Source organism: Lepidochelys kempii, chromosome 14, assembly GCF_965140285.1.
Source record: "Lepidochelys kempii isolate rLepKem1 chromosome 14, rLepKem1.hap1, whole genome shotgun sequence".
NCBI classification, from domain to species: Eukaryota; Metazoa; Chordata; order Testudines; family Cheloniidae; genus Lepidochelys; species Lepidochelys kempii.
Window position 1 is genome coordinate 48,778,810 of NC_136393.1, and position 24,578 is coordinate 48,803,387.

Consider the following 24,578-nt stretch of genomic DNA (forward strand, 5'->3'; position numbering starts at 1 on the left):
AGACCCTGTGTGTGAGGGGAGGCTACAAAGGGGGAGCCTGATCCTAATTCCGAGGGAGCTTAGGGGGAGGGGGGTGCATCCCCACACCCCAATCTCTTGGGGAGGGGAATTCTGCATGCTGCCTGATTTGGGGTTGGAGGGTGCAAGTTGGGGGCTTATTCTCAATGCTGGGATCTCAGTCCATTTACACCCCAATCCCATGGGGAAGGCATTGAAGCAGGGTGACCTCCCTGAGTCTGTGTTTGGGGGGACTACCCCAGATTGGGCCCCCATCCCAGCTCTGCAGGGTTTCCCGCATGTCTGTGTCTGGGGGGCACCTCCCCATTGAGATGCTGTGTCCAGAGTGCACCCTGATAAATGCTGGGGAGCTGGCTGAACCCCTAATTGTGGGGGGTAGCTTTCCTGGGGTGCATCACCCCTTGACGGCAGGATGGAGGCTCTGTGGAGTTCAGGGTAGGGAAGCCATCCAGATGTTGGCACCCCAGAGCTGGCTGCAAGAGATGAAACCAAATTTCATCCCAAAATTCCAAACTGATTTCATCTCGCAGAGTTCCAACTGAGCTAATTGTTGGGGATTTTATTTTTAATTTGAAAAAAATATATAAATCAAAGGGTTTCTTCCATGTATGCAAAATGTGCCCATTTCAAAAGTGGCAGAAAGAAGGAAATACAATTTCCAGCCATTTCTTAAATGGGAAAAAGGCAAAGGAAATAAAAGGAACATAAAGGAAGGATAAAAAAAACCCCACAAAAAAGTAGGAAAAGCCAAAATAATCTCCAGAAAGATAAGAACAGGAAAAAGAAAAGAAAGAAAGAAAGAAAGAAAGAAAGAAAGAAAGAAAGAAAGAAAGAAAGAAAGAAAGAAAGAAAGAAAGAACCCGAAAAATATAATCTAATGCCAGCAAAATAATAATCATAAAATGAAGAACTCAGAAACTTGGGGGTGGAAAAGGAAAAGAAACAAACAAAACCTTTGAAAATATGAAAAAAAGGGTGAAAAAAAATTGGAAAAACTCAGAAATCTGAAAAAAATAGAAAAACCCTGAAACTTGAGAAAATTGAAGAATGGAAGGGGGGGAAAAAGACCAGCCTGAAAACATAAACAAACAAACGAGTGAAAAAAACAAACCAAGCCACCCCCAGTTAATCTGCACAAAACTAAAACTGAGAAACCAAGACAGCCAGACTTTACTACGTTTCCTGTGTTGACTGCCCGGGCTTTTTGCATCATGCAGACAGACCCTGATTATTGTGGGTGTTACAGAGCAAATGAGACCTCATCCCCAGCTGAGATCAGGGCCCCGTTGTGCCGGGCGCTGCCCAGACACCCAGCGAGAGACAAGCCCTGCCCCAGCTGAGATCAGGGCCCCGTTGTGCCGGGCAGGCCTGGAGACTGACGTGTGGAATTAATGAAGCTATGCCCTTGGCCTCACTGAAATCTTGTGGCAGAGAGTTCCGCAGGCTACCTGCATGCTTTGAGAGGAAATATTATTTCCTTTGATCTGGTTTCAAGTGCCCTCCTTTCAACACCATCAACTTTCTTTTGGTTCTTGTACCCTGAGACAAGGTGAATCTCACAGAACCCTACTGACCTCTCCTAACCCCACCCATTGTTTTGGGACCCTCTGTATTTGCTATGATTAAACGGCCCATGGCTAGCAGAAATCTTCTCCCCATGTTGGGTCTTATAGACTGTGATCAAGCTACCTGTTATCCGGGCTGTGGGTGAGCTAAACAGATCAAGCGCCAGAAGGCAGCTCTCACAGACCTCAAGTCCTTTGCGCGGCTCTTATCTGAGCCCTTTCCAACTTAGCAAGAGCCTGTGTGAATGATGGACGCCAGAGAGTCTCCAGTAAGGATCTCCCCAAGGCTGTATACACTGGATCTTGGGGCACCCACCTGGTTAACCCCTGCCTCCAGTGAGAGGGAGTCTTGCTTACAGGAACTGGTGGTCAGTTCCCTAACCCCACCAGCCTTTCAGCTTCTCAAGCCCCCTCCTCCGGGCTAGGCCAGTCCTGTCTCTGGCTTGCAAGTTAACAATAGGTGGAGCCCAGTCCCCGCACCCCTTTGCTGCACTCCCCTGTGACATCCAGCCCTGACACTGGCTACTCACAGAGATCTGCCCCCGAAGGAGCAGCGGGCCCCCTCACTTTATGTCACCGCTCCTGTAAACCACACCACGAATCACAAGCGGGTTTGTTTCAGGAAGGACGGCGATTCCACTAGAAACAAGAAAGCGTGATCCGATTCTGCCCAAAACACCCCCGTTCATCATGGCACCTCCATGGGTGGGTTCAAAGCATCCTCTGTGTTATGCTGAAACAGTCTTTTGGCTTCATCCATACAGCTGGTGATCCCCGGGATGCTGCAACGTTCCTTTTATACCTCCACGTGGGATGTATTGTTGGCCATTGCCTTTGATGGTGTTCCCTTGACTGTTCAAGATCGGGGCAAAGGCAGCCAACTGAGCCTCAGATGACATCGCCGGCTAGCCAGGGATGGGTGGCAACTAGCCCCCTGCACTAACAAGCCCTGTAGACACCTTCTAAACTGAAGACCAGTTACAATGTTCCTTAAAAGCTACCTGTGCGCACATCACTCTATGATCCTGAACACGGCTAATTTCAGTAGAGACCTTATACGTTACACTTGATGGACAAACACCCGGTGAGCAAGGCATTTGATGGAGTGAGTTTGTCGGGTCTGAGACGAGCATTGCTTGCTTTGCCAAGAGGCCTTTATGTCACTGACACCACCTCCCTACGCCTGCTCTTAGCCACAACGTCGCGGACTGAAGTGCAGACGTAAGAGATTGGGGTGAGATCTAAAACCCACATGCTTCAGGGCATCGCTCAAGCGCTTTCATACAGCGGTCAGGAAGAAATGTTCCCTGGGGGCAGTGTCATGGAGGTCACTCACGATTCGGGTGCCTCCTGCTGGCCTCTCTGGGGATTAGCTCTTGCCAGACCTGAGGCTCCCTTCTGACACTCGTCCGCGTACCCAGCCACCTCTCCCTGCGACTCAGGGTGCTCGTTCTTCATGGCTTGGCCCTCTGACTAGGTCACTATAGTCCTCACCTTCTGGCATCCCAACTTCCCACTGGACAACTGTCCTAGGCAGCCTTCTGCCCCACTGCCTGGTCTGTGCCACTTCCCCCGTGGCTGGTAGGGGAACCTGGGCCCACCCTTTACGCCAAGTTCCAGTCCAGGGGCCTTACAGCCAGCAGCCAAGGTCTGCACAGCCCCTTACCTTGTTACGGTTTCCCCAGGCTGCTTCCTACTTTGCCTCTATCGGGCTCTTTCTCCACCCTCCTCTGGGTATGTCCTTCCCTCAGGGCCAGGACCCCAGAGCTTCTCTTCTCCCCCTGGTTCCTCGTCTCCCAGTCCATGGCTGGAGAATCACTCAAGGCAGCTCCTTCTGCCGCCAGCTTCCTGGCTCTGCCATAGCCCTGCCTGTTCCTTGTCAGCTGGGCTCTATTCCCAAATCAGGGGTTGCTTATCCTGCCTCATTCCCTCTCAAGTTAATCAGCCCCCTTCTCAGCCTCCTTTACCCCATCCCAGTGGGTCTGGGGTGAACATCCCGTCATGGGCAAGTTATCTAGTCACTGCGTGGTGCCTTGAGCAACGCTGAGGGCCTTTGTGGTTTCTGGGATGTTTGATCTCCTTCTTCCCCACCAGGTTTGCAGTGCGTGGTGGTTTTGCAGCACCGGCTCATTGCAGAACTGCGGTTTGCGAGCTAAGCAGCAACATGACGAAGGGGAAAATCCGCCGCGGGGAGCATAAATAGCTCAGCTCCCACTGCAGGGCCTGGACCCAGAATTGTGCCAGCAGGCCGAGGGTTGAGATCAAGCCTGATCGCTGAGCAGGTGAGTAGCTACGTGGAGGAGGCTGGATGTCTTTGGAGATCAGCTGCCTTCCCACTTGTTCCACTGCTAGGTCCTGCTTGGAGCGTCCCCATGCAGAATCCAGGGAGGTTGTTGTCCCCGCTCTCAGGGATTAACTGTATCCACCTTCCCCATCTGGGGATGGCAGGGAGGAGTCCAATTCCCAGGTACGCCGGGTTCATCTCTCTGGCACACATCCAAAGCATTGCTTTGATGAGGGTGTCTCTCAACTCCTGGCTGCCTGTATTTCCTCCCTGACGTCAGGGATGGCTTTCTGTGCAAAGTCTCCCCCTTCCTCCCCACCCCCCACCCCGATTCTAGAAAAGCAGCTTTGTCAGGAAACCTTGCTCCGATTCCTGATTTGAGTCCAAAGGTACCTTGATTCTGGATAGTACAGGTTCAAAAATTGAGCTGGTCAATTTCTTTGCGACGGGAGCATTCGGTTGAAAAATACAGCGCCCGATTTCATCAGCGTCCGATTGTTTCGTGGGAACACGCTGATTTTGATGGCCTTTTCCACAAGTCAAAATGTTTCATTTCAATGTTAGCGAGACAAGGTGGGTGAGCTCATCTCTTTTATTGGACCAACTTCTAGGGCAGACATGGCTACCACAGCATTCCAGCGTTATCTCTTTATTTGGACACGTGTATGATAGCAAAATATTCATTTGCATGTTATTATACTTTAGATATTCTATTTAATATTATGTATAATCTAGTTACTAATAAGTAGAATAGAAAGATCAGAAGATAAAGACAAAATGAGGCTTGACAGCGGCTTTCATAGAATCATAGAATATCAGGGTTGGAAGGGACCTCAGGAGGTCATCTAGTCCAACCCCCTGCTCAAAGCAGGACCAATCCCCAATTTTTGCCCCAGATCCCTAAATGGCCTCCTCAAGGATTGAACTCACAACCCTGGGTTTAGCAGGCCAATGCTCAAACCGCAGAGCTATCCCTCCCCCCAAAATAAAACATCTTGACTAGAGCTGGTGAAATTTCTGGGCAAAATATTTTTCTGGTGGACAAAGCAGCTTCGGTGACCCCAAAACATTTAAGGGATTTGTGTCTATTTGGCTAAATTGTAAGAAAGCGGGGGGAGAAAAACCTTCACATTGTTTGAAAAACATCCAAATGTCTCAGTTGGAGATTTTTTAAATGAAAATTTTTGGTTGCTGGTTTCTTTGGGTTGAAATAACTTTTCATTTAGAAACTCCCTGTGGCTTTGTTTTGAAAAACCCACCCCTTTAAAAAGCGCCCAAACTGGAACGAAACATTTCGCTTCTGGTCAACCCTAATGTTCTGCTTGCCTCCAAATAATTAGCACGGCGCTTAGTGACTTGATGATGTGCCAGAAATTTTACAAACTGCATTTTTTCATTCAGCCCAAAATAAATCCCCCCTCCCCACAATTGTCGGCAAACCGGGGCCGGGGGTGGGGGAGAAATCATTATTTGCCCTGGTCTACTTTTGACCCTTTTGAAACAAAATAATTCGGTGGCCCCGAGCTGAAATAGCTTGGCATTTTCATTTTGCGGGGAAGTTTGGCTTTTTGTTCCAATTCAGAACAATTCCCCCCCCCCCGTCCCCCGCAAAATGTTAGGATTTCCTGTGGAATGGAAACACCCCATTCCCAACCAGCTCTAGTGGACTCAGGGCCAGATTCTGACCTCTGTGAGTCCAATGTAAATCCGGAGTGATCCCACTGATATCAATGGAGTCAAGGCTGGATTCTGATCTCAGTGACCCCGGTGTAAATCCAGAGTGACCCCAATGGAATCAGGGCTCAATTCAGATCGAGGGTCAATGTGGAGTGAAGCTATCTCCCTGCACGTGGCATTCCCACTCGAGGTTTCCTGTGTATCACTCTATTATCTGTCTCTCACACTCTTCCCATCCCTCACTCCCTGGAGGGTTCCCTCTCTCAACAATCTCCTCCTCCCATGCTCTCTCCTCTCTCTCTATCAGTCCATCTGCCTCCCACCCCAGCTCGCTTCTTTATCCCTCTCACTGGGTTTCCTCTCCCAGGTAAAGCCTCCTCAGACACGCTGATCCTACACATCTCGATGGCTCCCAGGCTTGCGGGGCATCTCTGGAGGACAGTGGGGCACAGTTGCCTTCTCCTCCTGCTGCTTTCCAGGGCTGTTACCTCCATCCAATGCCAACCTGAGCCATCAGGTAACCGAGAAGCCGATTGCTCTGTTGAAACTTTCAACCTTCTTCCAGCACATTGATTATTGATGTCACTATCCCATCAACACGGATCGCCAACAGGATCTGAACCTAGGACCTCCATCAGAGCCTTTTACCACTTGAGCTAAAAGGGCTACTCCATTTGAGAGCAGAAGTAGTAGGTTGTTATCCTCTAGTCTATATGGGACACGCACACTGTAACCTGTGCTAAACCAGTGTGGCCCTCTGGTTCCCTCTAGTGGCTGAACCACATAGAGGTTGATAAATCCGCTACAGGATTTGGCGTTACACAGATGGCTCTTTTAGCTCAGGCATTACAGGTGCATGCTCTCCACAGAGCTGAGGAGAGAACCCAGGAGTCCTGGCCCCCAGCCCCCACCTGCTGTAACCTACCAGACCCTCCACCCCTCCCAGAGCCGGGGAGAGAACCCAGGAGTCCTGGATCTCAGCCCTCCACCTGCTCTAACCTACCAGACCCTCCACCCCTCCCAGAGCCGGGGAGAGAACCCAGGAGTTCTGACTTCCATCCCGCCACCTGCTCTAACCACTAGACTCCACTCCCCACGCAGAGCTGGGGATGGAGCCTGGGTATTCTGAATGCGTATCCAGTGCCCTGTCTACATCACGTTCCCACTCATAGCCCCACAGCCCTGCCACCTCATGCTCTCCTCTCTCACACGCCGGTCCCTGTCTGCTCCCCCTTCTAGGCGCTGGCGATTGCCCCCATGCCCACTGTTCTGTGCCCAGGGGCAGCTCCTTGCGCGTCCCGCTTCACCTGCCCGCCACCCTGGACCTTTACAAGTGGCACAATTCCACGCTGACATGGGACCACGTCTACACCTTCATCAACGGGACATCACACCAGCTGCTGCGTTCCTTCCAAGTGCGGGTCTCTGTGTCCGGGGGCGACTTCGCGGTGCAGGGCGTACGCAGCGGGGACGGGGGAGTCTACATGTTCCAAGATCTGGATGCGACGTGCCTGGCCCGGCTCCATCTGGTGGTGTTGGGTAAATTCAGCCCAGGGGGCGGCTCAGCCTCATTGTTTGCTCGGAGGGTTTGGTGAGGGGTGGGGGAATTTTCCATCTCAGTCGGGGGGTGGAGCAACCCAATGCACTCCCCTGAATGAAAACGTAAAATGCCCACCACCGGTTCGTCCCGAAACTTCTGTGAGGGCCAGGGACCGCACTGCCCCATCTTGTGAAGCTACTAGAGCAAGCTGACCATGCCTCAAAACTTTTCAGAGAAATGTATCATTGGACAACAGTGATCGGGAACAGGGGGGCCTCGGTCCGAGATGGAATTTCTGGGAGAAGGAGCAAGAACTCAGACTAGCCAATAGGGCTGGAGGTTAGGGTACGCACCATGAGATGCAAATTAACTTTTTCCATAAAAGAACCCCCCCCCCCCCCCCGCAGTAGCCAGCCTTGGAACAAACTTCCTTCCTCTCTCTGTTTGCAGAACCTGTGGATTGGAGATGGTACCTGCTCCTTCTCATTCCAGTTTCGGCGGTTCTAGCCCTTGTGGGCTGGAAGCTAAAGGACGTGTGGGCGAGGATAGCCGTGGGCGACCAAGAAGGTGAAGACAGAAGGCTGTAGATGTGACCAGGGATCCCCCAAAATCAGCCTGTCGCTGTTTGTGTGTGTTGGGGACACAGAGGTCTGCCCACCACTCCCTTAATTATCCACACAGCTGAAGGCTGGTCTCCGTAGGCGTTCTACCCGGGTAACACACGCAGTGGTGAATCCACAGCTGTGTGTGCATAGTCACACACTTCCAGTAGCGCTGGTGCAAGCTGAGCCACGCCTCCGTGCATGGTGCATTGCATCGTGGGTAGTTAACCCAGGTGCTCTATGGCCCACTGGGTAAATTTTGCACTAGATTGTAGGATAGTTCCAGGAGGCCAGCGGGGGTTGCCTCCATGCTGTATCCCAGAATTCACCAAGGTAATTTTTGCACTGCATTGTGGGACACTTCTCAGAGGCCCAGAGCACCCGTGAGAAAAGGGATCAAAGGACCACAGTTTCCCCCTGCCCGCCTTCCCCATATCCCAGAATTCACTTGGTGTGCATGCCACTTCCAAACTGATCTCTGAACATGGAGCTCCAGGTCCTACTGAAACAGTAAACCAGTGCTGGCATAGTGGAGTGCCCACAGTGTGGTGGTGGTCTCTAGAGTCATGCAAGCCAAAATACCCCTTGGGATGTTGACTCTGAGCCCTAATGATGGTACTTGACATATCAACATGCTTAAGGGGTTGGTAAACTTCATTTGAGAGGGAGGCTGACCTTGTGTTACAGGACTGTACGCTATCCCCAATTCTGCCATAGCCTCTCTGTGTAACCATGGGTAGTTACTGCATTGCTCAGTGCCTCAGTTTCCCGCTCTGTAAAATGAGGATAATAAGCCTTTCGTGTATTTAGATGATAAGCCTTGCAAGGTAAAGACTGTCAGTAAGGCTCTAGGGCATCTGGTACAATGGCTGATCTTGGTTGGTGTGACTGTAATATAAATAATAAGGGAGAGAGAACATTGTCATCACAGAAGATGCAAATTGCCCCTCAATGGGGCCTGGCCACCACACTGCCCTGCTCAGATCGGCTTGTGATGCAGAGTGTGACGGTGCACTCCATCGGATTTTATGAAAATATGCTAATGAGTGTGAATATAATGTAACTGGAATATGTTTCAGGCAAAAGATCTCTTGTAAGGTGTCATTACAAAGCTTATAATCTACTGAGTGTGGTCATCCTATTTGTATGACTGTATCATGCTTGTATCTGAAACTAGAAATATGAAATATAACTCTGAGGTCCTATTGTAATTATGCAAAGTGTGGGCCATCAATGGTGGCTTGGAATCTTGATGACTCCCATTAACCAGGACAATTGACTGTAGATGGCTCTGTTTACTTGCAAGCCTTCCTGTGAGTCACGCTGGGAAGAATGAAGGCTTCAGGGTCTCACAGGACATATGACCATGTCACCTGGTACTGGAATCCATCTTAAACCTGGGACTTTTCCATTTAGAAGGAGGGGTGAGGACCCAATGAGACAAAAGATCCCGCCTTGTGCAAAGGTATATAAGGGGGTGGAACAGAACAAGGCGGCTGCAGTAATGAGAAATCCCCCAGTTACCACCTGAGCTGGAACAAGGACTGTACCAGGCGAAAGGATTGGGCCCAGACTAGAAAGCGAGTCTAGTCTGTGAAAGAAGCTTATTGGAACATCTCTGAGGGTGAGATTTTATCTGTATTCGGTTTCCTACTGTATTAGGCTTAGACTTGAGTGTTTTTATTTATTTTTCTTGGTAACTTACTTTGTTCTGTGTGTTATTACTTGGAACCACTTAAATCCTACTTTTAATAAAAGTGATTAATAAATCACTTTTGCTTATTACTTGACCGAGAACTCTGAGATAGCGCGTGGGGGAGCAAACAGCTGTGTATATCTCTCTATCAGTGTTATAGAGAGCGGACAATTTATGAGTTTACCCTGTATAAGCTTTATACAGAGTAAAACAGATTTATTGGGGGGTTGGAGCCCACTGGGAACTGGGTACTGGGTGCTGGAGACAGGAATACCTGCTAAGTGGCTTTCAGTTAAAGCCTGCAGCTCTGGGGGACATGGTTCAGACCTGGGTCTGTGTTTGCAGCAGGACTAGCATGTCTGGCTCAACAAGGCAGGGTTCTGGAGTCCCAGGCTGGCAGGGAAAACGGGCTCAGAGGTAATCTCAGCACATCAGGCGGCAGTCCCAAGGCGGTTTCTGTGACCCAACCCGTCACACAAAGCACTTCAAAGGATGTGGCTGCAACGTGTATTTATTATGCACTGAAGCGTAAAGAAAAGTCTGTGTCATACAGTCATTAAGACCAACCGTTGAAATTCAGTGCCACTTATTTATACGGCCACATACAAACTTGCTTGATGTATACTGCATAGGTCTGCAAACAGAACAAGCGCTGAGAATAAAGGAAATTCCATTTGAGAGATGCTCTACTAACAATCAGATGAATGCTTGCTGCCAGTGGGTTAAAGATAACAAACACACTTCCAGTTATGAACATAGACCTATACGTTTCAACCAGTGTAAAATGCAGGGATGCTTTCAAAGATGTCAGGGATGATTTTAAGGCCAGAAGGGAAAATGAAGTCATCTAGTCTAACCCCGGCCAAATAACTCCTCCCAGTGGTTATCAGAGGGAATTTTTTGTCTGGTCCCTGGATCCAAATCTCACTGGTGACCCAAACAGGATGTGGGGTGACTACAAAATGCAAGAAGATCCCATGTGATATTATGCTTAAAGCTTGGGCAGCTTTAGTCTGCAGTGGGAAATGCGAGGGGGAAATGAAAATGAGAAGAAAGTGTTGGCTAATGTATCACGCTCTTCTCTTCCATGATAAAAGCGAAGGAGGGCGGGGGATGGGAAATTCCAGCTTCGGTGGATCCACCGGTCCTGAGCTAGCTTCAGCGACAGGACGCCAAGTAACACCAGCTGGGAATTGGTGTGTTTGTCTTTACGGAGCAATATTGATTCACACCTGCAGGGATCTGGCCCCATTGATTGCAATGAAGTGACGGCTGAGTCACACCTGCTGGGGGTCTGGCCGCACTGACTCCAGCAAAGCGACACACATTTACACCAGGTGGGGCTCTCACCGGGGAGCTTGACATCTGTTCTTTCTCGTCTCATCAGCCCCTTCCAATCTTAAACGAAAGACCGTTCAGGCAGAGAGCATGGCAGGCTTGCACTGGATTTCACCACAGTGTCTCAGGTTACTAAGCAGTGTGGCAGCAACCGGTGGAACTCACTGCTGCAGGAACACAATTCCACCTAATGATGATGGTAAGTGTGGGTTTGAGAGGAGAAACGGCAGCATGTGTGTGCAATCATACAGCAGGATCAGAAACTTAGGCTGGCATATAATTCCTCTGAGCCATCTGGTATGGGCATCTCTTGGAGGACGTATATCGTCGACAGTGTCGTGACGGTTGCAGCAGCATCTGTGGGTGAACCTGTCCCCGAGGTGTCCTTGTTTCTCATGGACAGAACATACTGGGGAAGGGAATCACAGTGTGAAGTTGACTCTGATCATTCAGCGGGCGACAGGGAGTGTTTCCAAGTAGGAGCCCAGTTAGTGGGTGTGGTAGGGGGCGTTAAGGGGCAGAGGCCATGTTAAGCTACCTTTCCACTCATAGATATGAGGACGGACACACACAGAGAGAATCCAGTGTGATTCACAAGGGCAAATGGGGTGTGAGACGTTCCCTCCAGCAGGGGGCAGTGTTATTTCTCTCACTCACTCACACCCGCACACACACGGTTCAAGGCATGTATAACATATTTCCTCCAGCAGGGGGCAGCATTCACACACACACAGACACACGAAAGGGGGGAGAACCCGCTCACCTCGCCCACGATCAGCACCAGGAGGCAGAGAACCAGGCCCGCTAGGCACAGCCGGACAGCATTGGGCATCACAGCTCTCCCTCCATCCAGCGTGGCCCATACCGGGGCGAGGGGCGGCGCCGTGTCCCCTGCAGAGAGGAAACCAAATTCAGAGCCCTGCTCAACAGCACAGCCCTAGGGCTCACCGACACCCGCCCCGCTCCGCACACACCCGCCTGCCTGTCACGGGATTGGGGGGCGGGGGGGTCAAGCATGGATCACCCCGGCCCTCAATGTCATGACGCCGCACAGGAGAGCTGGGATCTAAGCCGAGAAGCCTGGACCAGGAACCTCCACTGACCCACACGACCAGGACTGTTTTGCAGTGCGGACGGGGCTCAGGCCCCGAGACAGAAGGTCTGCGCAGCGCAGGGCGGCCGCGTGAGCACAGCTGGGAGCCCCGTGGCCAACCACCATAAGGCCAGATTGAGCAGGCAACTCCAGGCCGCAAGCCCCGGGGCCCACAGATCCGGGTTCACAGTGCAGGGTAGACGTAACATAAGAGGGGCTGGAGCGGAGACCCGGGACGCAGGGCCACAGGGGGCGAAGCTGGGAACCGGAGGCCTGGGGAAAGAATCATAGAATCATAGAACATCAGGGTTGGAAGGGACCTCAGGAGGTCATCTAGTCCAACCCCCTGCTCAAAGCAGGACCCATCCCCAACTAAATCATCCCAGCCAGGGCTTTGTCAAGCCGGGTCTTAAAAACCTCTAAGGAAGGAGATTCCACCTCCTCCCTAGGTAACGCATTCCAGTGCTTCACCACCCTCCTGGAGAAAAAGTTTTTCCTATTATCCAACCTAGACCTCCCCCACTGCAACTTGAGACCATTACTCCTCGTTCTGTCATCTGCCACCACGGAGAACAGTCTAGATCCATCCTCTTTGGAACCCCCTGTCAGGTAGTTGAAAGCAGCTATCAAATCCCCCCTCATTCTTCTCTTCTGCAGACTAAACAATCCCAGTTCCCTCAGCCTCTCCACATAAGTCATGTGCTCCAGTCCCTAATCATTTTTGTTGCCCTCCGCTGGACTCTTTCCAGTTTTTTTCCACATCCTTCTTGTAGTGTGGGGGCCCAAAACTGGACACAGTACTCAGATGACGCCTCACCAATGTTGAATAGAGGGGAATGATCACGTCCCTCGATCTGCTGGCAATGCCCCTACTTATACAGCCCAAAATGCCATTGGCCTTTTTGGCGACAAGGACACACTGTTGACTCATATCCAGCTTCTCGTCCACTGTAACCCCTAGGTCCTTTTCTGCAGAACTGCTGCCGAGCCATTCGGTCCCTAGTCTGTAGGGGTGCCTGGGATTCTTTCCGTCCTAAGTGCAGGACTCTGCACTTGTCCTTGTTGAACCTCATCAGATTTCCTTTGGCCCAATCCTCTAATTTGTCTAGGGGTATGTCTACAATACGAAATTAGGTCAATTTTATAGAAGTCAATTTTTAGATTTCAATTTTATACAGTCGATTGCGTATGTCCACACTAAGCGCATTAAGTCAGTGGAGTGCGTCCTCACTAAGCCCTTTAGATTGACGGAACGGGTTGGTGTGTGGACGCAGTCATTTTTAAAACGACCTAATGAGGCTAAATTCTACCTAACGCCGTAGTGTAGACCAGGGCTAGGTCCCTCTGTATCCTATCCCTACCCTCCAGCGTATCTACCTCTCCTCCCAGTTTAGTGCCATCTGCAAACTTCCTGAGGGTGCAATCCACACCATCCTCCAGATCATTTATGAAGATATTGAAGAAAACCGTCCCCAGGACCGACCCTTGGGGCACTCCACTTGATACCGGCTGCCCACTAGACATGGAGCCATTGATCACTACCCGTTGAGCCTGAGGATCTAGCCAGCTTTCTACCCACCTTACAGTCCATTCACCCAGCCCATACTTCTTTAACGTGCTGGCAAGAATACTGTGGGATGCGACACAGAGCCAGGAACAGAGCCGAAATCCCCTGAGTCCCAGCTCGGTGCTGTAAACACCAAGACCTGCCCCCTCCACCCCACCCCCCCACACTGTGCCCTCTGTTCTCCTTCCTCACCCTGCAGTTCGGTGCTGCTGGCAGGTGCTGGCGAGGTGGGAGGCAGGACGGTGGTGGGGTCTGTAGGGAGACTGGGGTCTGTAGGGAGACAAGCCAGAGCAGGGTGGGTGAGGGGGTTGGCAGGAGGGAGGGATCCCCTGCCGGGCTGCTGAGTTCAACTCTGCACTAGCTGGGCCTCCCCAGGGAGCGGACTAGAGGCCGTGACGGGGGTGGGGGGCAGCACCATGGGACAGGGGCTGGCCAGGGTAGGAGAGTAGGGCGGGATGGCAGCTTTGCAATGGGATCCGTGGGGACAGCTGGATGCCAGAACCCTGCGGGGGTGATCCCCATGCGGGGAAGGATCAGAGATATAGGATCCCTGGTAGGGGTGGGATCCCCCATGGGGGAAGCGGGGATGCTGGATCTCTGCTGGGGAGATGTGGGGGGGCAGGATCCCCATATATGTGGGGGAACAAGGTTACAGGATCCCACGGGGGATGGGGGTGAGGATAGGAAGCAGGGAATGGGGGAGGGACGGGAACACGAGGGGAGGGGAGGGGTTTGCAATGTGGGGATCCAATGGGGACTGGAGAAAGCAGATGGGCAGGGGTTGGACCATAGGGGGTGGGGGAGGGGCTGGGACGTGGGATCCCATGGAGGGTGGGGGGAGGGAGGGACGGGGGAGGGGTTGGGACGCGGGATCCCCTGGGAGGACGGGGAGGGGGGAGGCGGGGGGAGGGTTGGGACGCGGGATCCCCTGGGAGGACGGGGGAGGGGAGGGAGCGGGGGAGGGGTTGGGACGCGGGATCCCCTGGGAGGACGGGGGAGGGGTTGGGACGCGGGATCCCCTGGGAGGACGGGGGAGGGGAGGGAGCGGGGGAGGGTTGGGACGCGGGATCCCCTGGGAGGACGGGGGAGGGGTTGGGACGCGGGATCCCCTGGGAGGACGGGGGAGGGGAGGGAGCGGGGGAGGGGTTTGGGACGCGGGATCCCTGGGAGGACGGGGGAGGGGAGGGAGCGGGGGAGGGTTGGGGACGCGGGATCCCCTGGGAGGGAGCGGGGGAGGGTTGGGACGCGGGATCCCCTGGGAGGACGGGGGAGGGGAGGGGAGGGGACGGGCGTGGGCGGGGGTGGGGCTGAGCTGCGGGGGACGGGGCAGGGGCCGGCCGGCGGGATCCCCTGGGAGGACGGGGGGGGGGAGGGGAGGGAACGGGCGTGGGGCGGGGGAGGGGCTGAGCTGCGGGGGACGGGGCAGGGGCCGGCCGGGCGGGATCCCCTGGGAGGACGGGGGGGGGGGGGAGGGGAGGGAACGGGCGGGGGCGGGGGAGGGGCTGAGCTGCGGGGGACGGGGCAGGGGCCGGCCGGCGGGATCCCTGGGAGGACAGGGGGGGGGGGAGGGGAGGGGAGGGAACGGGCGTGGGGCGGGGGTGGGGCTGAGCTGCGGGGGACGGGGCAGGGCCGGCCGGCGGGATCCCCTGGGAGGACGGGGGGGGGGGGAGGGGAGGGAACGGGCGTGGGGCGGGGGGAGGGGCTGAGCTGCGGGGGACGGGGCAGGGGCCGGCCGGCGGGATCCCCTGGGAGGACGGGGGAGGGGAGGGGAGGGAACGGGCGTGGGGCGGGGGTGGGGCTGAGCTGCGGGGGACGGGGCAGGGGCCGGCCGGCGGGACCCCGCCCCGGCTGTCCCCGCCCGCCCCCACCCCGGTTACCTGCGGCGGGGGCGGGGGCAGGGTCAGGTTGACCTCGGCCACGGCCAGCACGTCCAGGCCCAGCAGGCTGACGCGGTAGATGCCGGCGTCCTCGGGCCGGGCGTCCCCGCAGCAGCAGCGAGGCCTCGCGGGGGCCCAGGCCGGCCCGGCCCTCGTAGCCCCGGCCGCGCTCCCAGGGGCCAGGCGGCAGGACAGGCGCCAGGGGGCCGCCCCGCCGCAGCCCCGGGCCGCCAGCAGCAGCACCAGGCGGCCCGTGGGCTGGAAACGCCAGCGCACCTGGAAGACAGGGGGCGGCGGGGCCGGGAGCCGCAGGGCGGCGGGGGAGCAGGGCCGGGCCCCCGGGGAGCGCGGCCACCGGGCCAGCCGGCACCGCCAGCGAGAGCGGGGAGCAGCCGCCTGCCGGGAGAGGCAGCGGGAGTGCCGGGGGTGGGGGGCGCTGTGCGGGCCCCCCACGTCCCCTCTAGGCGGCTCCCCACGGCCCCGCGCCCGGCCCCCCGCTGCCCCCCCCGCACCCTCGCCCCCGGCTCCCCCGCCGCCCGGCCCCCCGCTGCCCCCCCCCGCACCCTCGCCCCCGGCTCCCCCGCGTCCCCCGCCGCCCGGCCCCCCGCTGCCCCCCCCCCGCACCCCCGCCGCCCGGCCCCCCCGCTGCCCCCCCGCACCCTCGCCCCCGGCTCCCCCCACGTCCCCCGCCGCCCGGCCCCCCGCTGCCCCCCCGCACCCTCGCCCCCGGCTCCCCCGCGTCCCCCGCACCCAGCCCCCCCGCTGCCCCCCCCCGCACCCTCGCCCCCGGCTCCCCCACGTCCCCCGCCGCCCGGCCCCCCGCTGCCCCCCCGCACCCTCGCCCCCGGCTCCCCCGCGTCCCCCGCACCCAGCCCCCCGCTGCCCCCCCGCACCCTCACCCCCGGCTCCCCCACGTCCCCCGCCGCCCGGCCCCCCGCTGCCCCCCCCCGCACCCTCGCCCCCGGCTCCCCCACGTCCCCGCCGCCCGGCCCCCCCGCTGCCCCCCCCCGCACCCTCACCCCCGGCTCCCCCACGTCCCCCGCCGCCCGGCCCCCCGCTGCCCCCCCCGCACCCTCACCCCCGGCTCCCCCACGTCCCCCGCCGCCCGGCCCCCCGCTGCCCCCCCCCGCACCCTCACCCCCGGCTCCCCCGCGTCCCCCGCCGCCCGGCCCCCCGCTGCCCCCCCCCCGCACCCTCACCCCCGGCTCCCCCACGTCCCCCGCCGCCCGGCCCCCCGCTGCCCCCCCCCGCACCCTCGCCCCGGCTCCCCCACGTCCCCCGCCGCCCGGCCCCCCGCTGCCCCCCCCGCACCCTCGCCCCCGGCTCCCCCACGTCCCCCGCCGCCCGGCCCCCCGCTGCCCCCCCCGCACCCTCGCCCCGGCTCCCCCGCCGCCCGGCCCCCCGCTGCCCCCCCCGCACCCTCGCCCCCGGCTCCCCACGTCCCCCGCCGCCCGGCCCCCCGCTGCCCCCCCGCACCCTCGCCCCCGGCTCCCCCACGTCCCCCGCCGCCCGGCCCCCCGCTGCCCCCCCCGCACCCTCGCCCCCGGCTCCCCCGCCGCCCGGCCCCCCGCTGCCCCCCCCCGCACCTCGCCCCCGGCTCCCCACGTCCCCCGCCGCCCGGCCCCCCGCTGCCCCCCCCGCACCCTCGCCCCCGGCTCCCCCGCGTCCCCCGCCGCCCGGCCCCCCGCTGCCCCCCCCGCACCCTCACCCCCGGCTCCCCCACGTCCCCCGCCGCCCGGCCCCCCGCTGCCCCCCCCGCACCCTCACCCCCGGCTCCCCCGCGTCCCCCGCACCCAGCCCCCCGCTGCCCCCCCCCGCACCCTCGCCCCCGGCTCCCCCGCGTCCCCCGCACCCAGCCCCCCGCTGCCCCCCCGCACCCTCACCCCCGGCTCCCCCACGTCCCCCGCCGCCCGGCCCCCCGCTGCCCCCCCCGCACCCCTCACCCCCGGCTCCCCCGCGTCCCCCGCACCCAGCCCCCCGCTGCCCCCCCGCACCCTCACCCCCGGCTCCCCCACGTCCCCCGCCGCCCGGCCCCCCGCTGCCCCCCCCGCACCCTCGCCCCCGGCTCCCCCGCCGCCCGGCCCCCCGCTGCCCCCCCCGCACCCTCACACTGGGCCCCCACGTCCCCCACACCCAGCCTCCCACGGCCCCGTCGCCTGGCCCCCCGCTGCCCCCCCCCCTCGCCCCCGGCTCCCCCGCACCCAGCTCCCCGCTGCCCCCCCCGCACCCTCACGCTGGGCCCCCGCGTCCCCCACACCCAGCCTCCCACGGCCCCGTCGCCCAGCCCCTTACTGCCCCACCCGCACCCTCACACTGGGCTCCCCCGCACCCCCACCACACAGCCCCTCACTGCCTCACCCACACCCTCACACTGGGCCCCCCACAGCTGCCACAGCACCACCACAGCCCCCCCACACTGTGCACCCTGCACCCCCCCTCCCCACCACACCCCGCCCCCCCAACATGCCCAACTGTACCCTGGTACTGTGCCCCCCCTTCTTTCTTGAAGTAACCAAAATATTTTTCGCTTTCACACTCGTCCCTTTTCTCCTTCCCATCTTCCCCCATCCTCTCCCCACAGCCGTCTCTCTCCCTCCCCCGTAGAAGCAGCATCCCCCCCCCCCAAAAAACCCTTTTGCTCACCCACAAAGACCCAGAGCAGGAACACCCCGACCATCTCGCCTGGGGCCAGCTCCCTGCACCACCGTGACCCAACACCGCCACTAGCCTTCCCCGCCGGTCCACAAAACCTGCCTTGACTCTCACACCCTCCCACACACGAGAAGACGCCTGGAGCCAGGGCCGGCTGGATGGAGCCAGGGTTTCCGCTGGGTGTCTCTTCTCCCCCCCCCCCCCCATGTTCTCCCGTCTCGTGCTCCTTTCAAATGTGGAAATGAATTATCCCCCCACCCCGGGCTGGACAGCGGCACTGACTGGCGCTCCAGGGGGAGCGCCTGGGTTCAACAGGCAACAATGACCTGAAAGCTCAAGGTCGCTCACCCGATGAGGCTGGTTCTGCTTCCAGTATGATTGGGCAATTATTGGTGGCAGCGGTGGGGAACTACTTGCCAGAGCCAACGTCAGCTGCAGCCACTAGGGGGCAGCAGGGTAGCACCCCACCCCCCTCAGGGGGTCTGATATTCCACCCAGTAGATGGTGTGAAATTTAGAACTGGTGCCCTCTAAAGGGGAAAAACCCTTCTCTGCTTCTCTGGGCAAGCCAGTTCCCCCCACCCGCCCCGGGGCTGGGTCAGAACGGACGACCCCTAGAAGGGAGAGACCCCATGTCCCAATCCCCGGGCATCTCAGTCCGGATATTCCCTGGCGTTGCCCCTGCCACAGCTGCATCCCAGATGGGTCTGTCTGGCCTCGTCCCAGGTGCAGTATGGGACGATGCAGCTCAGGCAACGGCCACTAGGGGGCGAGATCCAGCTGTTGGAACCTGCTGTCACATCTGTTCTGTGCTGAGCATAGAACCCGATGTGCCCAGCCATTATGACCCCCCCGCAATAGAACCAGCATCCCCAGTACACCCACACCGAGCCAGGCTGGGAGCACCCTGGGTGGTCAGGATGTGGGGGTGTGGGACACAGCTGGAGGGGAGTTCTAGGGGGCGCTGGGTGCGGCAGAGTGGGGGTTATGGGGCCATGCTTCTCATTCTGGGGGGGCTTTACCCAGGCGGGGTCATGGAGGTGCGGGCTCTGCCCTATGTTGGGAAGGTGGCAGGTAAGGAGGTGGGTATACAGGGAGGTATTAGGATGTCTAGGCAGTATACTGGGGGGTACAGGTGTATTGGGGTGTGCTGGGAATAGCCAGGGGGAATCAGGGGATGTATTGGGGTATACCGGAGTGCTATGGGGTCTACAGGGAATGTATTAAAATATAAAGGAGGATGGGATATGGGGCCTTTCCCCTGTAGAGGGCGCAGGCTGGCTCAAGGGGGATTGGAATGGGACACTGGGCCTTTCCTCTCTGTGGGGCACCATCTGTGATCCGGGCCCACAGTTGGGGGTCGGCTGGCTCAGGGAGGCAGGGAATGGGACACAGGGCCTTTCCTCTCTAGGGGGCACTGGCTGTGATCTGACCCCATGGTGGGGGACTGGCTGGCTCAAGGAGGCTGGGAATAGGAGATGGGACCTTTCCCCTCTAGGGGGCACTGTTCTGATCCAGCCTCAGGGTGGGGCAATGGCTGGCTCAGGGAGTGGGGAATGAGCTATGGGGCCTTTCCCTGCTAATCAGTTCTAATTTCATATCATCAGCTGGGTAAAACCGATCCCCGTCCCCACTGGTGCATATAGGACCCTATCGCCCCCTAGTGGCTGCAGCTAATCAATGGCACACACCGTCCCCCCTGGGGTCCCACTATGAGTTACTCACCCTGAGTCTTTCCCCAGCTCCCAGCGCCTGCCCCCTCCTGCATCGCTTTGTCGCCCGGGGCTCGACGGCCGTCATCCCGCTCCGGCTGCCCCGGGGGAGCGTTGCCCTGTGCAGAGTGAATGCCCACAGGCCCCGCTGCGACTGGCTAATGGTGCTGATCCGGGGCCGTCTATACTACTTCCTGCAGGCCTTCAAGGGCCACCTCATCCTCCACACATCGGGCCTCGTGGTGCAGGAGATGAAGAGAGACATGGAGGGGGAGTACTGGGTCCTCTCGGGGAAGAACAGAACCTGCCTGGCCCGCATCCTCTTGACGGCTGTGGGTGAGTCTCTTTCTGGGGGGCGCTGGTTCTGGTCCAGGCTGGGAGGCGGAGGGGGGACTGGCTGGTTCAGGAAGTGGGCCTTGGGGCATTTCCCCTCTAGGGGGCACCGGCTCTAATCCGGCCCCAGATCAAGTCATGACACGAAGAGGTGTGATATCAGTTGGTGGGTCTGAGCGCCCTGGTACCCAAACCACAGCTATTCCCAGGCTGGCAGCCCCAGTAGTGAGGCTGAGGACAGACAAACGAGTGGGGCACCGGGACATGGAGCCTCGGGCAATGGCTGTGGACGACTGGGTTCAAGGCTGTGCTCTGTCACGTGGCCTAGCAAAAGTCCCCTCCTTGAGCCTCAGATCCCCCTTCCATCCTTTGTCTGTTTAGACTTTGTAGCAGGGACTGTCTCTCCCTGGGTGTCTGGACAGTGTCTGGTGCAAAGGTGCCCTGATGTCAGACTTCTAGGTACTATAATAATTGTGGCTCAAAGAAACCAAACCACTCCTGTAAACTGGGGGATTTTTGGTAGGGGGGGCAGGGGCAGAAGGAAATCTGCCCATCCACTGACCCTACTGTGGGTAAACACAGACCTGAATCTCAGCTGTAATGGTTCTTCAGGGTGCTTGTAATAGCAATACCCCAACTGGCCATGAGGGGGTGACAAACACCCCCAGAGCTAGAACCAGGTGAGCCGACTTCTCCCTTAACCCGCTGCTCTTGCAATTCCAGGGCCGCTGTTTTTCTACCGGTTTCTCCTTGTCATCCCTGGCCTGCTGTTCATGGCTGTGCTGGTGCTGATGTGGGACTGGCTTATAAAGGTCCGTGCTCACCCATTCACCACTGAGGGGCAAAGACATGGGCCAGTGATCGCTGATTCATAGCTGGCTGTAACCCCAGCAAGACGTCCACGTGAAACACACCAGCACAGCCTGATAATCTAGAGCTGCACCCACCACCCATCCAGCCAGAGCCCTCTCCTATGACACCGAATGGGCACACTACCTCTTCCACCCCATGTTCAATCACTTGTAAATATCTCAACTTGTACATTTCTAGGATAGTTGATTTTTAAAATACTGAATCAGTAACCAATTGGTTTGGTTGTTTCTTGGTCCAGTTTTTTTAAATAAAGTCTTTGTTTTTAAATTTAAAAAACCTGGAAAACATAAAAAGGTTGTAAAAAGTTTGTACTGGTGGAACTCCATGCCACAAGATTAGCTCAACAGATAGATTTGGAGAAATTGGATGGCTGGATGAAATGGGATGTATCTGGATTAGAGGGAGGGGTGTATGATCATGGATGGATCGCAGCATATGGGTTGGAGGGATGGATAGGGAGGTATATCTGAGGATTGATGGATGGATGGATATGTATGGGGAGAAAGGTGTGGGGGGATGTCTTTATGTGCATATGGGTGGAGGGAGAGAGAGGTATGTATGGGGATGGATGGATTGATATATGTGGGGTAGAGATGGATGTATATGGATGGGTGGGTAGATGGATGGATGGACGGACAGGGGAGGTATATAGGCTGTTAGATGCATGGATGGATGGGGTGGCTGGAGGGAGAGGTATGAATGGGGATGGATGGATGGATATCTGTGGGGATGGATGTCTATGGATTGGGAGGGAATGTATGTAGATGGACTGAGAAATGGGGGTGTGACAGGATCCCTGGGGTGCAGCCTGGGACTGTGGGACCGCGGTGCCCCCTGAACTGTCTCCAGCCTGGGCAGTCTCTCACAATGCCCTGCTAGTGACCAGCAGCAAACCCCTCCAGGTGCTGTGATCACTCAGCACAACCACATGTGGAGACCCAACACCCAGCTACATTGCGTGAATGCTCCCAGAGCCACTCATGAATCACACAGAGAGAGGCACCAGCCAAATTATCTTATCAAATTATCTGGCCATTATCTTTGAAAACTCGTGGCGAACCGGGGAAGTCCCGGATGACTGGAAAAAGGCTAATGTAGTGCCAATCTTTAAAAAAGGGAAGAAGGAAGATCCTGGGAACTACAGGCCAGTCAGCCTCACCTCAGTCCCTGGAAAAATCATGGAGCAGGTCCTCAAAGAATCAATCCTGAAGCACTTGCATGAGAGGAAAGTGATCAGGAACAGCCAGCATGGATTCACCAAGGGAAGGTCATGCCTGACTAATCTAATCGCCTTTTATGATGAGATTACTGGTTCTGTGGATGAAGGGAAAGCAGTGGATGTATTGTTTCTTGACTTTAGCAAAGCTTTTGACACGGTCTCCCATAGTATTCTTGTCAGCAAGTTAAGGAAGTATGGGCTGATGAATGCACTATAAGGTGGGTAGAAAGCTGGCTAAATTGTCGGGCTCAACGGGTAGTGATCAATGGCTCCATGTCTAGTTGGCAGCCGGTATCAAGTGGAGTGCCCCAAGGGTCGGTCCTGGGGCCGGTTTTATTCAATATCTTCATAAATGATCTGGAGGATGGTGTGGATTGCACTCTCAGCAAATTTGCGGATGATACTAAACTGGGAGGAGTGGTAGATACGCTGGAGGGGAGGGATAGGATACAGAAGGACCTAGACCAATTGGAAGATTGGGCCAAAAGGAATCTGATGAGGTTCAACAAGGATAAGTGCAGGGTCCTGCACTTAGGACGGAAGAACCCAATGCACAGCTACAGACTAGGGACCGAATGGCTAGGCAGCAGTTCTGCAGAAAAGGACCTAGGGGTGACAGTGGACGAGAAGCTGGATATGAGTCAGCAGTGTGCCCTTGTTGCCAAGAAGGCCAATGGCATTTTGGGATGTATAAGTAGGGGCATAGCGAGCAGATCGAGGGACGTGATCGTTCCCCTCTATTCGACATTGGTGAGGCCTCATCTGGAGTACTGTGTCCAGTTTTGGGCCCCACACTTCAAGAAGGATGTGGATAAATTGGAGAGAGTCCAGCGAAGGGCAACAAAAATGATTAGGGGACTGGAACACATGAGTTATGAGGAGAGGCTGAGGGAGCTGGGATTGTTTAGCCTGCAGAAGAGAAGAATGAGGGGGGATTTGATAGCTGCTTTCAACTACCTGAAAGGGGGTTCCAAAGAGGATGGCTCTAGACTGTTCTCAATGGTAGCAGATGACAGAACGAGGAGTAATGGTCTCAAGTTGCAGTGGGGGAGGTTTAGATTGGATATTAGGAAAAACTTTTTCACTAAGAGGGTGGTGAAACACTGGAATGCGTTACCTAGGGAGGTGGTAGAATCTCCTTCCTTAGAGGTTTTTAAGGTCAGGCTTGACAAAGCCCTGGCTGGATGATTTAACTGGGAATTGGTCCTGCTTTGAGCAGGGGGTTGGACTAGATGACCTTCTGGGGTCCCTTCCAACCCTGATATTCTATGAAATTCCCCCCCCCGCCCCCACAAGCTCCCAGCACTGTACCCCAGGAATATACCGTCTTGCACTGCTCAAGATGGGAAATGCAAATTTATTAATTGGTTCACCACTTCGTCAATGGAAAGTGGATATACACCAGCCTTTATAAAACCTGAGCAGATTTACCACAAACTTCAGGTAAACTCACTGGTAAAGATAAACAGTAAAACAAATGTATTGACTACATAAGATAGATTTTAAGTGATATTAAGTGATAGGCAACAAGTCAGAGGTAGTTACCAAAAGAAAAGAAGATATAAGCATGCAGTCTAAACCAGTGGTTCTCAAACTTTTTTTTTCGCAGACCACTTGAAAATTGCTGAGGGTCTCGGCAGACCACTAAATGATCTTTCCCAATGTTGTTTGTACCTTTAGCTAACTATTGTAAAAAAAACCCTTAATAATAAACATTTTTTGTTCTACATATAAAAGCACACAACTCATATTTTAATGTTAGTAGTCTTACCTATCTAATACGATGGATGTGCCCTCTGTTCCCCGCTGCAGCAGCCCCCGAGCTGGGGCTGGGAAGGGCTGGGGGGGTCTCTCCCCGTCAGCCACAGCCCAGGAGCTGGGGAAAGTGGCTGGCACCGCAGCCCTGCACGTCCCAAATTCCCCCCACCCCTTCTTCTCACGCTACTTCCCCCCACCTCCCCCTCCCACTTACCCCCTATTCCCCCCAAGGCCACCACCTCACCTTACATGTGCATCTTCTCCAGGGTCCAGGCACCTAATCAGTGGAGCCACCATGCCTGCGCGACTCCCCTAATTAGGTGGGTGGCCTTTCACTCTCTCACGTGCAACCGCTCAGGTACACACCTTAGAGGGAACTATCCGCGGACCACCTGAATGGAGCTCGCGGACCACTGGTGGTCCATGGACACAGTTTGAAAACCTCTGGTCTAAACTCTCAACCCTATTAGACTGGGCAATATCTAGATTAAGCACTTTTTCTCACCGCCCTGGATATTGCAGTCCCTAGTCTACAAGATTTCACCCTTGAAATCTGGGCCAGTCCCCTCAGTTGGAGTCTTCAGAGCGTCCTGGTTGCTTGCAGCATAGATGGGGGCAGGAACAAAGGCCAAGCCTGGGCCCCCCGTGTTCTGCTTTATACCCTCAGTCCATGTGCTTGGAGAACAGAAGTCCAGGCATGTCTGGGCGGCATTGCTGAGTCTCCAGGCAAGGTTGAGCAATTCCCCTGGTGTGGCCTCAGGAGGGTGAGTCATTG

At 56.7% G+C, this 24,578-nt stretch overlaps 3 protein-coding genes across 3 annotated transcripts in view; 2 read left to right on the plus strand and 1 right to left on the minus strand.

Moving 5' to 3' along the window:
- LOC140897542 (uncharacterized) overlaps positions 1-19,708 on the minus strand; it is a 37,014-nt gene extending 17,306 nt beyond the window's left edge. Inside the window, exons 1-4 of the mRNA XM_073310257.2 lie at positions 19,634-19,708; positions 15,258-15,717; positions 13,573-13,650; positions 11,484-11,611 (exon numbers count right to left, since the gene is read on the minus strand). Coding sequence (XP_073166358.2) covers positions 11,484-11,611; positions 13,573-13,650; positions 15,258-15,717; positions 19,634-19,708 — 741 coding nt within the window. The remainder of the gene's footprint in view (positions 1-11,483; positions 11,612-13,572; positions 13,651-15,257; positions 15,718-19,633) is intronic.
- LOC144929332 (uncharacterized) lies at positions 3,809-9,132 on the plus strand. The gene is made up of 4 exons (XM_078848636.1): positions 3,809-3,865; positions 5,912-6,061; positions 6,784-7,083; positions 7,535-9,132. The coding sequence occupies exons 2-4, from the start codon at positions 5,950-5,952 to the stop codon at positions 7,669-7,671; spliced, it is 549 nt and encodes a 182-aa protein (XP_078704762.1). The 5' UTR covers positions 3,809-3,865; positions 5,912-5,949; the 3' UTR covers positions 7,672-9,132.
- Positions 17,406-21,053, plus strand: LOC144929334 (uncharacterized). Its single transcript, XM_078848637.1, has 2 exons — positions 17,406-19,956; positions 20,677-21,053. The coding sequence occupies exons 1-2, from the start codon at positions 19,782-19,784 to the stop codon at positions 20,826-20,828; spliced, it is 327 nt and encodes a 108-aa protein (XP_078704763.1). The 5' UTR covers positions 17,406-19,781; the 3' UTR covers positions 20,829-21,053.
- The last annotated feature ends 3,525 nt before the right edge of the window (positions 21,054-24,578 follow it).